This window comes from Pyrenophora tritici-repentis, chromosome 5 (genome assembly GCF_003171515.1).
Source record: "Pyrenophora tritici-repentis strain M4 chromosome 5, whole genome shotgun sequence".
NCBI lineage: Eukaryota > Fungi > Ascomycota > Dothideomycetes > Pleosporales > Pleosporaceae > Pyrenophora > Pyrenophora tritici-repentis.
This window is the reverse complement of record NC_089394.1, coordinates 1,216,769-1,231,299: the sequence shown is the minus strand read 5'-3', so window position 1 is coordinate 1,231,299 and position 14,531 is coordinate 1,216,769. Positions and strand designations below refer to the sequence as shown.

The window sequence follows — 14,531 nt, the reverse complement described above, 5'->3', positions numbered from 1 at the left end:
GAACCCAGATATTCTCAACATAAAAAATAAATTCGGAGTAATGTAGACATTTAATACGCACGTGCGATGATTCTCAGATATGGCGACGACAGTTCTAATTGTAACTTTGTAGTATATAAAGGGGGTTCGGACTATTACAAGCAATCAAAATACCACTGTGTTGTTGGGTACGGGCATAAACAGTACTTACGAATTTGTATGTGTTGAGCAAAGTTGATGGAAATGCGTGTCAAGAGAATAATAAAAATTACACAATTTACCTTATGTAAGAACCTTGAGACAGAGTCACCAAGTCAGATTTCTGCTGCAACAGACATACTCTGAGTACAACCCAACTGCTTTGGAGACTTGTGTCTATACCTACATGTCGATTATTCAGAACAAATCCTTAAGTACCGATATGACGGTAGGGACGTGCGATAGTATGAACAGCGTTGTAAAAGACGTTGCAGATAGTATACACATTCCACCTTGTTCATGTTCCAACATAGCCACTTTGTGAACGGTGAATGTACGATGACGCTAGCACACGTGCTCTCGCGCCTCGTTGTAATCGCCAAATCCTTGCAATCTCTCTGCCTGCACCCCGCCGCCGCCGTCAGCGTAGCACAGGGCCGCGTCAAGCAAGACACCATTTTGGACCATCACTACCCACTTTGGATTAACCTAGGTAATCACACATATCTTGTCTACTCTTGCGATATTCCCCAGGACGACCAGCAGCGTTTTCGCAACGCGCATGCTCGACGCGACAGAGGCGCGCATAGCAAAACTTGCGGGTGAGAAAGTGAGATTTCCTTGGTGAGGCAGCCTGCACAACGGCGACGGCAGCAATGGGGTCCAAGAAAGCGCGCGACCGCAAACGACAGACGAAAATCGACTTCTCCCGAGCCACGCAATCATCACCTGCGACGAGATCTTCGACCGCCACAACGAAGGCAAACACGCCGTCAAAGCCAGACTCCACGTCGTCGAGATCAAATAGGCTGACACCGAACAAGGAGGCGAAGAAGAAGAAGAAGAAGAACCCAGAGACATCTAGTGAAGACGAATTGGCCGCCGAGACGGACAAAGGTATGCGCATGGGCAAGCCTACCGGAAGTACAGCGCGCGGCATGTTTGATGGTTCAGACAACGAATCGGCTGTCTCCAAGAGCTCAGAAGAGGAGGTAAAGGTGACCAAAGTGAATGTGGTGCGGCAATCACGAAAGAGACGTCGCGAGACACCGCCCGATGAATCTGAGGACGAGTACGCGGAGCCGACAGTCAAGGTTATACCACGGAATAAACACCGACGAATTGTGGAGATCGGAACAGACAGCGAGGACGATGAGCCGAGGAAGAAGAGGGACAGTAAGCGGCGCAAGATGAGGGAGACTACACCAGAAGAAACTGGGATTCAGCCTGCATCTCGGAAGTCTCGGCGGAGATCTATGAAAGCTCCTACACCCGATGAGTCCTCTTCTTTACCTTCGTCTTCGTCTGAGAATGAGACCGAGGAAGAGAGTGATGATGACACTGAGGATGATGAGGATGAGCTACTTACACCAACCCGAAACTCAAAACGGAAGATCCTCCGGCCACGATCTCCATCTCCTGAGGAAGAATATGAAGAAGAACAAAGTCCACCTCGAAGTACTCGACGCAGACTCAAGAGGCGAAGATCTCCATCTGAGGATGAGGATGAGGATGACAGAGATAACAGCCTGCAACCTACCAGACGCAGAAGCAAGAAAGTCTCTCCTTTGGATGAGGAAGATACGGGTGATTTTGGCGAGGGTGAGGATGATCCAGAATTAGTTGAACTAAGAGAAGATCTTGCATTCCTACGATCTTCTCCATTACCAGACCGCGGTAGACTGAGGAGTGTACACGACAAACCAAAAAACAAACGTCAGGAAGCTCTTGAGGCTTTAAAGAGGCGACGAGCTGGCACTAGTGAGGTATCGTCATCCGCAACGCCTGGTCGCCGCCGAGCAGTGGTTGTGGAAACCGATTCAGAGTCCGAACTTGAGATCATCAAGGAAGAACCAGGTAGTGATTTGGAAATCTTGGAGCAAGACGAGGACGACGATGATGTACAAGAGCCAGATCGGGACGCAAACGCACTTGACATGTTCCTAGAGGATCAAGACGACGAGCAATTCATCGACGACGAAGTCGACAACACCCTTGGGGAGCCCGCTGCAAACGAAGATCTCGACGAAATGCGCCTCGCCTTCAGCCTATCACGCGCAAAGACAAAGGACCTCTTCAGAAACGCCGTCGAATGGATGGTAATGAAGAAGCTCCACCCAGGCTTCGACGCAACAAAACACGTCTACACATTAACGTTCCGCAAACTCGATGACGAAGTCAAAGGCCTAGCAGGTTCGAAATACACCTCCTCAGCCTGGACCGTAGACTTCACCCGCGCCCTACGCGCCCGCCCAGACTTTCTCCTCCACGACCTCAGCCCCGCTGAAAAAGCAATAATATCCCCTCACTGCGATGCCTGCAACCGCACCAACCACACTGCAAGCTTCGAGCTTATGCTCACCGGTCAGCCCTACAACCCAGAGACGCTCGAGCCCGTCGCCTCAGACACGGATTCTGAAAGCGACTCCTCTTCTGGCCTATCCTCCGACTCTGAAACCGGTCTCAACGGCGAAAAGCAAGCGTATAATTTCGCGAAAGAACGTATACCGCCAGAGACATATCGTTTCCCGCTCGGCTCTACGTGCAAGGCTAACGCGCAGGTGGCACATACGCTGTATCACTGGAAGTACCATCTCTACCAGTGGGTCAAGGATTACCTCAAAGCAGAGGGCCATCTTACGGCAGAGAAGCTGGTCAAGCGGGATGGGTGGAGTGATCGGAAGAGGGAGAAGAAGGCGAGGAAGGTTGTGGATTACATGGAGGAGACGGGCCAGATTCGGTCTCTGTATAACAGTTATAAGAATCAGTTGCAGGCGGCGCTGGAGACGGATAATGATTATCGAAATGGTTGGGGGAGGGGTCGGTAGGGAGGTGACGCAGGAAAGCTGTGTGAGGTTTGCTTTGGACGAGACCTTTCTAATTGTTGGCCTGGGATGGTCTTTGTATAGTATAAACAAGGCACATGGCGCGGAGATGTGCATGAATCAATCTGGAGGCAATTGACACAAGTGCAACACATGTATTCGTGAGTCTGGGTATCATGCTGTTTCTTTCGTATTCTCCAACTCTCTCGGTCCTGCCTGCTCACAACATCTCTTCCACTTCCACCGCCGGCGCCGAAACAGTCTCCGGTACGGCGGTATCAACCTTTTTGCCTTCTACCTTCACCTCGCCATCTGTCGCACCAGCATCTCCCAACACTTCATCCATCTCCTCATCACTAACCCAGCCCCCATCCCCCGTCATCTCCTCGACCTCAACCTCTTCAACCGCATGCCCCTTCTTACTCTTCTTCAAGCCCTCGCCATTAACATCCTCCCAGCCCTTGGCCCTTTCCTTGATCTTCTTCTCCTTACCCAAACTCTTCATGCGCTTCTTCTCTAGCTTCTCCATGTTGTCCTCTGCGCGCTCAAGGCCCTTTTGGTACCGTAGCCGTTGCGCGCGCGTCATGTTGCCGCTCTTGCGCTGCTTTTTTTGTATGCCGGCATCTTTTGCGGCGAGGGCGTGTGGGTTTACTTTTGAGGGGCGGGACGGTGAGGCCGAGTCACGGGTTGTGTGGGCGGGCTTTTGGGCGGATTTGTCGAGGTTGAGGGAAGGAGAGGCAGCGCGGCGGGCGGCGCGGGAGTGTACTGTTACTTCTGGGAGGATGTTAGGAATGGGCGATAGGTGTTTGAGTATGTAGGACGTACGGCGCTTCTTGACTTTTGCTGTCTTCGCCATTGTGTGTTGAGATTGCTATTCGCGCTCTGAATTCGAGAATGCCGGTGCTTTTTGTAAAAGCACAAAACGAAGACTAGCGACAATGCGAATATCTTTTTTCAATCTGCAAAGAAAGTGTGAATTGAACTGAGATCAGACTTGTGAAATCAACCAACATTTCTAAAAGTTCCCCACTAGCTCGCTCAGCAAGATCCACTTGAGCCGCTAGCACCTTCCCGCGCCTTCCCCGACCGATAACCCTTCACATCACGGGCAAGCACAAGCCCTTGCCCTGTATATTCACGCCATAACGCCGCCACTCCCGCCGTCGCTCATCTCGCCCGACTGTCGCGCCCTATCCTTCCCATGTCGCAGACAAACACACCACCGCGTTTGCTCTGTTCGACACCGTCTCTGCGCTGGCCCGAAGGGTGAAAGGACTCGACATTTTGCGCCTCCACCTTTAAATCCACAGTTCACCACCCCATCGCTACCGCTATACCCACACAACGCCGCGCTTTTTTCCACGGCACACTGTCTGCCCTAGCGTTTCAGCCTATTTCTACCCGCTCAGCAATGAACTACAATCAGTTCCCAGAGTTCGAAGCATACCAACAACACTGGAATTCCACCACCGATTCGCATACTACCATCACCACTGTCATCCTAGGTGCTATCATAGCGTTATACGCCCTTTTCAAGACATTTGATTTTTTAGGTTATCCAGTCTCGCTTTGGGTATACCGCTTCCTACAAATGGCTACCGACGTGTTACGCCTGCGTGGCTCGTCGTTCGGTTCGACGTCTTCCGAGTCGACCGATGACGAGACAATGCAGCATGGAGGCATGCTGGGAAGCCTCTTCGCGCTGAGCCCGGGGGGCCTGATACAGAAAGGAGTACGCGGTGTCGCGAACGCCCTCTCCATAGGCCCCAGCGAAGTGCCTCCTGGCTTGGGCAATATCAGCAATTCTTGCTACCAGAATAGTGTCATCCAGGGCCTTGCCTCCCTTCCTTCATTACGCGACCATCTCGCCAAGATCATGTCCGAAAATCCCTCGCTCACACCCGAAAGCACAAACGGTGCACTCTTCGAAATCATCACCAAGCTCAACAACCCAGAGAACAAGGGCCAGCATTTCTGGATTCGCGGAAAACTAAAGTCGATGAGCACTTTTGAACAACAGGACGCGCAGGAGTATTTTAGCAAAATTTTGGATGCGCTGGATGAGGAGATTAAGAAGACTGCCAGTAGTAAGCGGCGATCCTCTGTCTCCTGGCTTGAAGTTACGAAGAGCCTTAGTAACTCACCAGATCCAGTCGGGGACGAGAAAGCCGGAGCAAAAGACGAGGCGTCACCCGAACACATCCCATCGAACCCACTCGAGGGCCGCCTAGCCCAGCGCGTCGGCTGCACATCTTGTGGCTACTCAGAAGGCCTTACGCTCATCCCGTTCAACTGCATCACCGTATCGCTTGGCAAGAACAACGGCTACGACATTAGGGATTGTCTTGACGAGTACACTACACTGGAGTTTATTGATGGTGTGGAATGCGCAAAGTGCACGCTGCTTAAGCTGCAGAAGACGCTGACTCCTCTTGTTACTGCCAAGCCCGAATCGCCACTGAAAGCACGTCTGGACGCTGTACAAGAAGCACTGGAAAAGGAGGATTTTGAGGATAAGACACTTCTTAAGACGCTCAATGTGCCCAAGAAGAACTGGGTACAGAGCACAAAGTCCAAGCAGGCGGTTGTAGCACGTGCTCCGCAATCATTGGTACTCCACGTCAACCGCAGCAGTTTCAACGAGTACACTGGGATGCCATACAAGAATACTGCTGGTGTTACATACCCGACTGTACTAGACCTGGGGAACTGGTGCTTGGGTGGCGTGCCAAAGGACTCGGAACAGGCCGCTGCGTCAGAGGAAGAGTGGCCACGGGATCCCAAGGAATCTATGCTAGCCAAGGGGGAACCAATGTCAGATTCGCCATTCCAGTACCAGTTGCGCGCTGCCGTCACGCATTACGGCTCGCATGGCAACGGTCACTATGTCTGTTATCGTTCGCACCCGAAGCCTGCGCCCAAGACCGAGGTTCAAGAGGATACTGAAGCTGCAGCAGAGGAAGATGAGAATGTTGAAGATGCTCAGGAAAATGAGTCACAGCAAGCGGTCACTGAGCCGCAGTCGGAGCAGTGGTGGCGATTCAGTGATGACAGCGTCTACGCCGTCTCGGAGCAGGAAGCGCATCAGGGTAACGTCTTTATGCTCTTCTATGAGCGTATCGATGATTCAACTTCTTCCACGGACCAGACTGCAGCCGTGTCTGCTTCGACAGCCCAAGATGCCTCGCTGCCAGCAGTTGGCGTTGCGCCGTCCACTCCAACATCCGCGGATGATGAAGCCATTACCATTGCTCTACCAGAAGAAGATGAAGCCGATGATCTGCTCGACCTGAGCCCCTCGGAACCTACCCCAGAGCTCCCCAAACCCGATCTCGAACTCCTTGCAACCCAGCAGCCCGAAGCCGCAGAGCCCATGCATCCATCATCACCACCACTCGTCGACACCCCAACCCCCACATCCCCCTCCACCTCTACCTCCCTCGAAACAACCCCCGAACCAGAGACGGAAGCCAGCTCCGACGCAGATTCCACAACCGCACCCTCCACCCTCCTCACCTCAGACAACGAGTCTGAAATCGAAACGGACAAAGAGGCCGCTCCCCTCCTCCCCGAACCAATCGTCGCTACAGCACCAACCGTCTCGCCAAACATGATGCGTACGGCCGGCAACAAGAAAAGCCGCAAACAGGGCAATAGCAATAACCGCCGTGGTCTGCCACTTGTGTCTGCGACATAGTTTGCTCGTGGGGCTAAGAGGGTGAGGCTAGTTTGTGAACGCGACGTGCTTGTCAGGAGTATGATGGAGTTGGGATTGGAGAGGCCAAGACTGCGATTCTGATGAGACTGGGCTGGATTTGGGTTGGTTTGATGAATTAAAAATTGGCGTTTTGTGTACCTGTTTGCCCGACAGGGTCAGGTTGGCGTTTCTTGGGGGGGGGGGGGTGGCATTGTTTTTAATTGGCTTGGTTGGTAATTTTTATCTGTTGTACCCGGACGCCTGTTGTTACGTGCTATATTGGCATAGACAGGGTTTGAGAGGTAATGAGGTATGAATACTCTTTTTTGGTATAACTATCTGTGTTGAAACTTGATGTATGTGATGTGATGTGTATGGATTTGCTTGATTTCTATGCTAATAATAATGCTACTTCATGATCCCATCTCATACGCAATGCCAATAAATACCCCAACATACTCTTCCAACTATTTACAATACACAACCGCCAAAACTACCTACTCTTGAGAAGATGATGTCTCCATCTCCACATCCCCATCCACCATTGTCCCAGCCGCACTCGCCGTCCCTTCCTCATCCCCACCCTCACCCCTCCAACCCATGCCCGCCCAACATTCCCCCGCAGTCCTCATAACCGCCTCAAAATCCACTCCAGCCTCAAACCATCTATCCCTCCTCTTCGTCTCCCTCACACCCCCTTCAAGCGCCACGCGACTCGCCCTCGTAGTCCTCGCCCTTTTCCCGTTGCCACCCGCGGTGAGCAGAGTACCCAAGCGAAGACGTTGGTCCTCGAGCATTTGTTCGTGGGCGACTATGCTGCGGACGTAGGGTGCGAGGTCGAGCGTAATGATGCTGAATGTCCGGTCGAAAGACGAGGGCGTGAGCGTGAAAGACGTACGTTCGGCGAGGAGTTGATCTGGTGGAGCGGCGAGACAGTCGAGGGCGGAGGCGAAGACAGGGCGGGTCAGGGGGGATCGAGGTACGTTGGGTGTGGCGAGCGAGGAGGATGGAAGCGGCGGAAGCGTCTTCTGTGAGGGGTGTTTGTGAGGTTGATAGTTCGGGGTATGTGCGGTTGATGAGGAGGTGTGTTTGAATGGAGATTGCGGTGTCGAGGTTTAGATAGTCAGCGCTGGGGTCGACTTGTAGGAGTGGCGCGGCGAGGTTGTAGCTTAGGCGCGACTTTTCGGGGATGGGGGGGTTGGGTTGCGTCGATGGGTTGGTCGTGGTCGGTTTCGTAGTTTGGGAGGTCGACTCGACAGAATATATCTGCCGCACTGAGGGAGTCTGCGTATGCGTCTAGGCGCTTGAGCTGTTCGATGCTAGAAGACGGTTCGGAGTTGTGTGTTGGACGTGGATGTTGCTCGTTCCTCAGTGATGCTGTCCAAGCGGATGGACTGATTCCCCACTCGGCCCAGATTTCCTGCAAGAGCTCTTCTTGTTTGTCAAATGCGGCGTTGGATCGCGTCTGGAATACGTCGTGAGAAAGCCAACCCATGCCAGATTTGTAGGTGCCTTCGCTGGCGACTCTCAGTGTCCGACCATGCTCATCCATGTCCTTGCCGGCTGGCCAACGCTGGTACATCCATTCCAAGCCACCCTTTCTATCGCCCACCGACATTTGACACCAAAGATCTAGTTCCATGATACTAGCTCGAAGATCATGATCTTTCGACTCGTACAAATCTCTGACAGCCTGCCGCTCAAGAATATGGCCTTCCTTGCCCGCAAGAATAAGTAGATAGTCAGTCGCGACATCCATGGGAGCTGGTTGAAGTCGAAGAATAGCTGCGAGCGGCAGATCATGCATCGGAATTTGCCGTTCGTCGTTGCAAGTGATGACAATGGGGCGTTTGGATAGCGAGGCAATCTTGATGATTTGAGCCCAAAACTGCTGGTCTTCATCAAAGAGTATGTCGGCCTCTTCAACGAGGATCAGCGACTGCTTCTGCGAGTTACGCGATCCTTGCACTAGAGGAAGTGTAGATTGGGCTGCAGGGGCTGTTGTCTTCTTGACCTCTGGAACTCGTACTTTGGGTTTTGGTTTGGCAGTCGCTGCTCCGGGTTTTGCTTGGAAGAAGGACGTCATCGTTCCTTGTCGTCCGCTACTGATGTCCTTCTCTAAGGCCATGTCCATGCGATCGTCGTCTGTATCCTCGTCGACTTGCATAGACTCTTGTATAGATGCTGCACGGCGTTTATGATTCACCAAGTGGTTTGCAGTCATGTCGCCAACCTTGTCCTGTATGTCTTTGCCTGAGCGACGCATACCAGCGTTTATTTCGAACACTTCGAACCCCAGTTCTTTGGCTACCGCATGCACTGTTGCGCTCTTACCACTTCCGTGCGGTCCACTAATGAGCACAACGTTCTTGTTCCGTGACCATTGTGGCAGCTTGTAAGATCCTGGCTGTATAAGACTTGTTCCTTCTGGACCGGGTATCATTATCATGTCCTCGTCCTCGTCCTCGTCCTCTTCATCATCGTCCACGATGAAACTGTCTAGAGCCTTCTTTCGTTTCTTCTTGGGTGGCTGTTTTGCATCTAGCATGGTGGTTGCTTTCAGTGTGCCACTCACAGCGAGAACCGTCAGGCTTTGCAACCAGTCTTTCAGGACTATGGCGTCTTTACCGGTCTGTAGTACATGCGATGCAGTTTTTGGGGCGTACTTCTGAGTCCAAGGCAGAACCTCACATCTTCCTTCATCGAAAGGCGTAAGAGTGTGTTCTATCTCATCAAAAAGGTCTTTGATGGCGGGATGAGGCGCCCGTATTCCTGACGTAGACACTTTGGCCAACAGTTGCTCACGTATTCTGCGTTGTATCTCTACACCTGTAGTAAGTAGTCGAGTTGGTAGCCGGGCGCCTTCGGTGTGCCCTGGCTGTGATGTAGACTGATCATCCGGACTAATTCGATGGCTGAGTAGATCATGCACAAGTCTGGCGACTAGATCTTCGCGGTTTGGAACGGTTACGACGGCATTTTTTAGCTTCCTCGGCCTTAATGCTAGCTGTACGCAAGCTGAGTTATCCAGAAGTGGCTCCCGGTTGGTTGTGTCCATGTTACGAACATGTGCATTCTCCCCAGTAGGCCACACAGCTTCGTTCAACCCGGATTGTTTCCCGTCTTTATTGGTCCGTAGTCCGCTATTGAATGCGTGCACAGGCTCAGGCGATCGATCTCTGAGCGCTTCAGCACGTAGCTTCCCGGGAGTACAAGCGCTTTTCCTTGGGTTTGGTGGAGGTAGTTCGGCAGTCACTTTAGCTGGGGGTGCATCTTTCTGGGCTTTGCCGCGAAAGAAGGGATGAGTGTTCTTCGTGGGCGCAGTGGGCTTCGGTGGAGCCTTGTTCTGTGTCGCTGTGCGTGTTTTCGATGTCTTCTGCGCATTCATAATATCTTCAATCTTTTGACCGATTGTTGCTCGACTCGTCGCATCTGTGCCGTAACTAATGACTGTCACAGTAGGAAGGATCTTGGCTTTCGTAGGTTTGCGGCCTCGTCGCTTTTTCAGTGATGCTTCAGGCTCCATTGCTGGCTTCGGTGGACTGGAGAGAAGTTTGCCGCTCTTGCTGATCTTGATTTGTTTCTTTGGAATCACTTTCTTGGGGTCGTCCAAGACGGGTTCCGATAGACTGGTCTCAGTCCCTGGGAGTGCCGTGGATGGTGGAGTGCTAGGCGCAAGAGGCAGACCTGACTCTTCTTCTAGCTTATGTGTCGGTTCCTCCACGATGCCCACCATTGTCAAATCAGTATGTTTTAGCGGTGCAGTTGTTCCTTGCAAGCCCATCGGTCCCTCTGCTTGTACCTGTAACTGCTGATGCCAATCTAGAGAATCTGGTTGCGGTTGCGCTGAGGGCGGCGGTTCCAGTAAAGGGTCTGGAGAGGCGGTCTTTTGTCTTTTCCTCCGATCGTGGTTGGGGTCCACGTCTAAAGAGGCTTCCGCAGAGGTATCGGTGCTGTGCATGGTGTTTCCCTCGGCCCCCTGTGTTGGTGGGCGAGTGAATCTGTCTAGAGATGCCTGGTTCCTCATGTGAGAACCGGAGTTCTTGTCCTTTACCCCATCCGTTTTCCTTGGCCGTTTCTTGCGACCTGGGCCAGCCTTGGGGTTTGTTTCGGTGGTTTCGGTGGTTTCGGTGTTCTCGTGTGCATCGTCATTTTTGGGCTCGGTTGTGGGGTCCACTGATTCGGGGGCGTGGGTGCCTTCAGGAAAGGTAAGTGGAAACTTCTCTATATCATCATGGTCACATACTCGAGGACTTGGAAAAGAATGGATGTACGGTCTTGCTCTCTAGATTCATTGCAGATTGCACCGCTGTGAGGGCCATTTACAGATTCAAAAGCTACCAGCGCATTGAAGATATATAAATAGATTGACAGAGGTGGGATTATAAAAAACAGAAAAAGTGCGCTGCATAGGAACCGGAAAGTGAGGGTTCGTGTTTGTCGTTGTGAAAGACGGCCTAAAGACACCTCCAGGGCTCCGGTACACGCGACGTGACGCGCTAGGGACGCCACTAAAGCCACACTTCCGCCGCCGCCAAGATTTCGCACCGCCCGCTTTCTGCCGGAGCTCCAACTTTTTTCTTGACAGGCCCGGCTTCTCAAATCTATGTAAAGCACGCGCCTCACTTTACGGCTCACGCAGACTCGGATTATTTCATACAACGGTCTGGCAAACATCATGTCGTTCGATCAGCCAATTGGCGCCCCCTTCACATTGGCGTCGCTGTCCAAGCCTATCAGTTCTACCAACGGACGCGTGCATGCTGCTGGAGTGTGCAGTGCCAGCGGCGCAAAGAAGAGGAAGCGCACCGAGATTGCAGTCGGCATCGATGGAGAGGGTGTATCCATTTACAGTGTATGTACCCTCATATTGTAATAAGCAACAGCCACTCAAACATTTGTAGCTTCAAAACCCCCAACTGGTAACTTCGTATGCGCTGCCGCCGAGCGCTACTTTCACAACCGCACCGTACTCCATCTATCGCAAAGGCCCTCCCAAGACACCGACGCACCGCTTCACGTATGTTTCCCTGGTCGGCTCTTCGCCTGCCGAAAAGCCGCAGCTTGTATGTTTCCACGAGAAGACTTCAGGCGACCAGACCGAGACCACCAAAACTTCGTACACGCCCTCTGGCCCGGCGCATATTGTAACCTTGGAGTCTCTCCCCGTCGCGCCTGGTGGTTCAGCAAAGGAGAACACACACGATGTTATTGTGACGTTTGACACTGGGGATGTCGCATGTCTTTCTGATGACTTGGGAGTCGTCAGATGGGTCGCAAACTTGAAATCCTTGATTGCGCCTGGAAGGACTGACGTTGAGATCGAACACACTACGCTGGCCAGTGCCAGGTCAGTCACCCGGGGGCTATTGCGAAATCGACAAGACATTGCTTCAACCCTGGACCCAACACCAGACGCTTCATCGGACCTTCTGGATCTTGTCCAGGTCCTTTGCGCAGTCGGTCGAGATTCGGGTGGCGCAAGGATGTTGACGCTCCTTCAAGTTCAGCCAAGATCCGCTGATCTTCCTACAGCTCAGCTCACACCACTGAAGCAACTGTTGTCATGGGATCTCCCCAGCCCAGTTAAATCGTCGAGTGGAAAAGCCTCTCCTACACAAATCGCCCTACATCCTTCCAGTGGCGCTCTTCACATTCTTACCAAGGGGCAAATGCTCTCCTACGATCTGTCAGGCACTGTTCCAAAGCTCTACTCAGAATTCGTTCTTCCGGGGTCTAGCGTCGACTCCTTCCTGCGAACCTCCCAGGACGTTGTTTTCGTCACTTCGCAAAACATATGCCAGGTGTTTGATGTCAAGTACAATTCCTTACAGGGTTTGTACTCCTTCAGTTCTGACGTGTCCACGGAATCTACCAGCCCATCGAAGAAGAGAAAGCACGCACAATCAGACACACATGAACACAAAACCGCACCTTGCAGTTTGGTGGCCTATTACGCTGACATTGGGCTGGTAGTAGCTGCTCGGGAAGCTGAGATATTCGGTATGCAATTTGGAGGGGCGGCTCCCCGAAAGAGGGTTAAAACTGAAGGCACCCTTCTCATTGATGCTCTCGGAAAGGGCGTTGCCTCTGAAGCCAAGGTTTTTGAGGGCCAAAAATGGCAGGAGCGGAAGGGAAAACTGAACAAGTATGCTGAAAAAGGAAAGATTGCAAAGTTCGAGGAACACTTTGCTTCAGAACTGAACATCGAGCTTGAGTCTGCTGATGTGGCGCAAAAACACGAGAACGAGATCAATGGCGGTCCCTTGACGAATGGGGGCGGACCAAGTCTTCCAGACGAGGACGCCATGGTTGTCAACGAGCTTGACGATGAGCCCGCCAAGGATGATCTACCGCGGTGGAAAATACCCACAACCATCCCTGGAAACCAGCGGCAACTGTACCGTCAGTATGCATTGTACGCATTAAGTAAGATCTTCTATCTGCCCGACGCCAGCGAACAGGAGGAGTCTCAAGGACACTTGAAAGTCGGCTTTTTTCCACCGAACGTGTTCCAATGGCTTCTACAGACTGGTCAGCTCACCAAAGAGTCTATTCGCCGAGCTCTGCTTGACGAAAGCCACAGTCAAATCCAGTCCGTATCGGAGATTGTAGATGGAGACATTGTCAAGGCTCTCGTCGACTATGATTCAGATCTACACATCCTATCGGCAGTGCTCAACCACAGCCAATTCCTTCCGATTGGTGAAGTCGTCCAAGCAATCAAGCTCCTAATCCAGAGCATAGATGATGTACCAAGAGAAGAGGAGGAAATGAAGCTACTAACCAATGGTACCGCGCCGTCGGAAGATGAGATGGATCTCGACTTTGCCACTGAGCTCGAAGCAGCCTCGCACGAAATTGACCACGCCTTATCAGTGCTCGACCACGGCCTTCTGACTCGAAGCCACACATTGCGACCTGCTCTCATCCGGTTGCATACCTTCTCAGCTCCTATGATCAGTAGCACGCTTCGTTCAGTGTTGCCGCGAAGAGATCTTGAGTCGCTCATCCGCCTTTTGCATCTTGAGCTGAAGAACGGTGGATGGTCGTCACCACTTGGCTTTGTTGATCCTGAATCTTCTGGTATCGAGAGTGAAGGAGAGGATCCAGACGACCACGCTGTCTCTATTATTGCGTCTCTGCTCTCGAGTACTCTCGACGCAATTGGCGCAGGAGCCTGGCTCGCTTCTGTTAGCACACTCTCCGCCTCTGAAAGTGGCGAGGACATGCTCAAATCCTTAAACAGAGACGCATCCATCGCACTTAGTGGCTTCTTCGAAGCTCACTTCATACGAGGTCTGCTCTCTGAGTTCTTACGCTACGCATCTACGGTACCAGCTCCAAAGAAGCCTTCTAATAAGCAATTGGAACTGCAAGGCAAACCGTTTAGTGTTACGGGTAAGCTGAACGGAGAGGAGGACTTGCCTATGTTGCCTCTGGGTGCGAAGGCGGAACAAGGAGTAGAAAAGATGAAGAACGGGAAAGGCGGAAAGAAGGAGCAGCGGAGCAAGCGTGAAATGGGTATGCTGATCAGTAAGAGGGTACCGAAGTACAGCTTCGAGCGCATTGTCGTATAATTGTCGCACCTTGGCAGTAATGCCCTTCCTATAGCAAGATTCTTGTCCATATAGCTGCTTAAGCGTTTCCGTATTATGAAAACAATCTCCATCCGTTGATCAATTTGATTAATCCTCCGGGGTGTCTTAAAATACTCGACAGTGTGGGTAAGCACCTAATCAGCGTGTCTGGTGACTAAAATGGCCTCTGTACACTATTGTGTCAAGTATTTTATGGACACCTGGGCGATTCCTCTTGTTCTTTGTGGCTTG

The 14,531-nt window shown here is 52.1% G+C and overlaps 5 protein-coding genes across 5 annotated transcripts; 3 read left to right on the top strand and 2 right to left on the bottom strand.

Annotated features, from left to right (window-relative positions):
* Nucleotides 1–1,076: 1,076 nt before the first annotated feature.
* On the top strand, nucleotides 1,077–3,005 carry PtrM4_104460 (DUF4211 multi-domain protein; the record flags this gene model as incomplete). Its single annotated transcript, XM_066107562.1, has 2 exons — nucleotides 1,077–1,480; nucleotides 1,649–3,005. The coding sequence occupies 2 exons, from the start codon at nucleotides 1,077–1,079 to the stop codon at nucleotides 3,003–3,005; spliced, it is 1,761 nt and encodes a 586-aa protein (XP_065962011.1).
* A 217-nt stretch (nucleotides 3,006–3,222) lies between these two features.
* PtrM4_104450 (Alb1 multi-domain protein) lies at nucleotides 3,223–3,858 on the bottom strand (the record flags this gene model as incomplete). The annotated part of the gene is made up of 2 exons (XM_066107561.1): nucleotides 3,223–3,776; nucleotides 3,828–3,858. The coding sequence occupies 2 exons, from the start codon at nucleotides 3,856–3,858 to the stop codon at nucleotides 3,223–3,225; spliced, it is 585 nt and encodes a 194-aa protein (XP_065962010.1).
* A 555-nt stretch (nucleotides 3,859–4,413) lies between these two features.
* On the top strand, nucleotides 4,414–6,295 carry PtrM4_104440 (UBP5, Ubiquitin C-terminal hydrolase; the record flags this gene model as incomplete). The annotated part of the gene is made up of 2 exons (XM_066107560.1): nucleotides 4,414–6,198; nucleotides 6,263–6,295. 2 exons carry the CDS (start codon nucleotides 4,414–4,416, stop codon nucleotides 6,293–6,295), a joined length of 1,818 nt encoding a protein of 605 aa, XP_065962009.1.
* A 901-nt stretch (nucleotides 6,296–7,196) lies between these two features.
* Nucleotides 7,197–10,994, bottom strand: PtrM4_104430 (AAA multi-domain protein; the record flags this gene model as incomplete). The annotated part of the gene is made up of 4 exons (XM_066107559.1): nucleotides 7,197–7,727; nucleotides 7,880–9,106; nucleotides 9,275–10,896; nucleotides 10,946–10,994. The coding sequence occupies 4 exons, from the start codon at nucleotides 10,992–10,994 to the stop codon at nucleotides 7,197–7,199; spliced, it is 3,429 nt and encodes a 1,142-aa protein (XP_065962008.1).
* A 383-nt stretch (nucleotides 10,995–11,377) lies between these two features.
* PtrM4_104420 (uncharacterized protein) lies at nucleotides 11,378–14,279 on the top strand (the record flags this gene model as incomplete). The annotated part of the gene is made up of 2 exons (XM_001936181.1): nucleotides 11,378–11,554; nucleotides 11,604–14,279. 2 exons carry the CDS (start codon nucleotides 11,378–11,380, stop codon nucleotides 14,277–14,279), a joined length of 2,853 nt encoding a protein of 950 aa, XP_001936216.1.
* Between the last annotated feature and the right edge of the window lie 252 nt (nucleotides 14,280–14,531).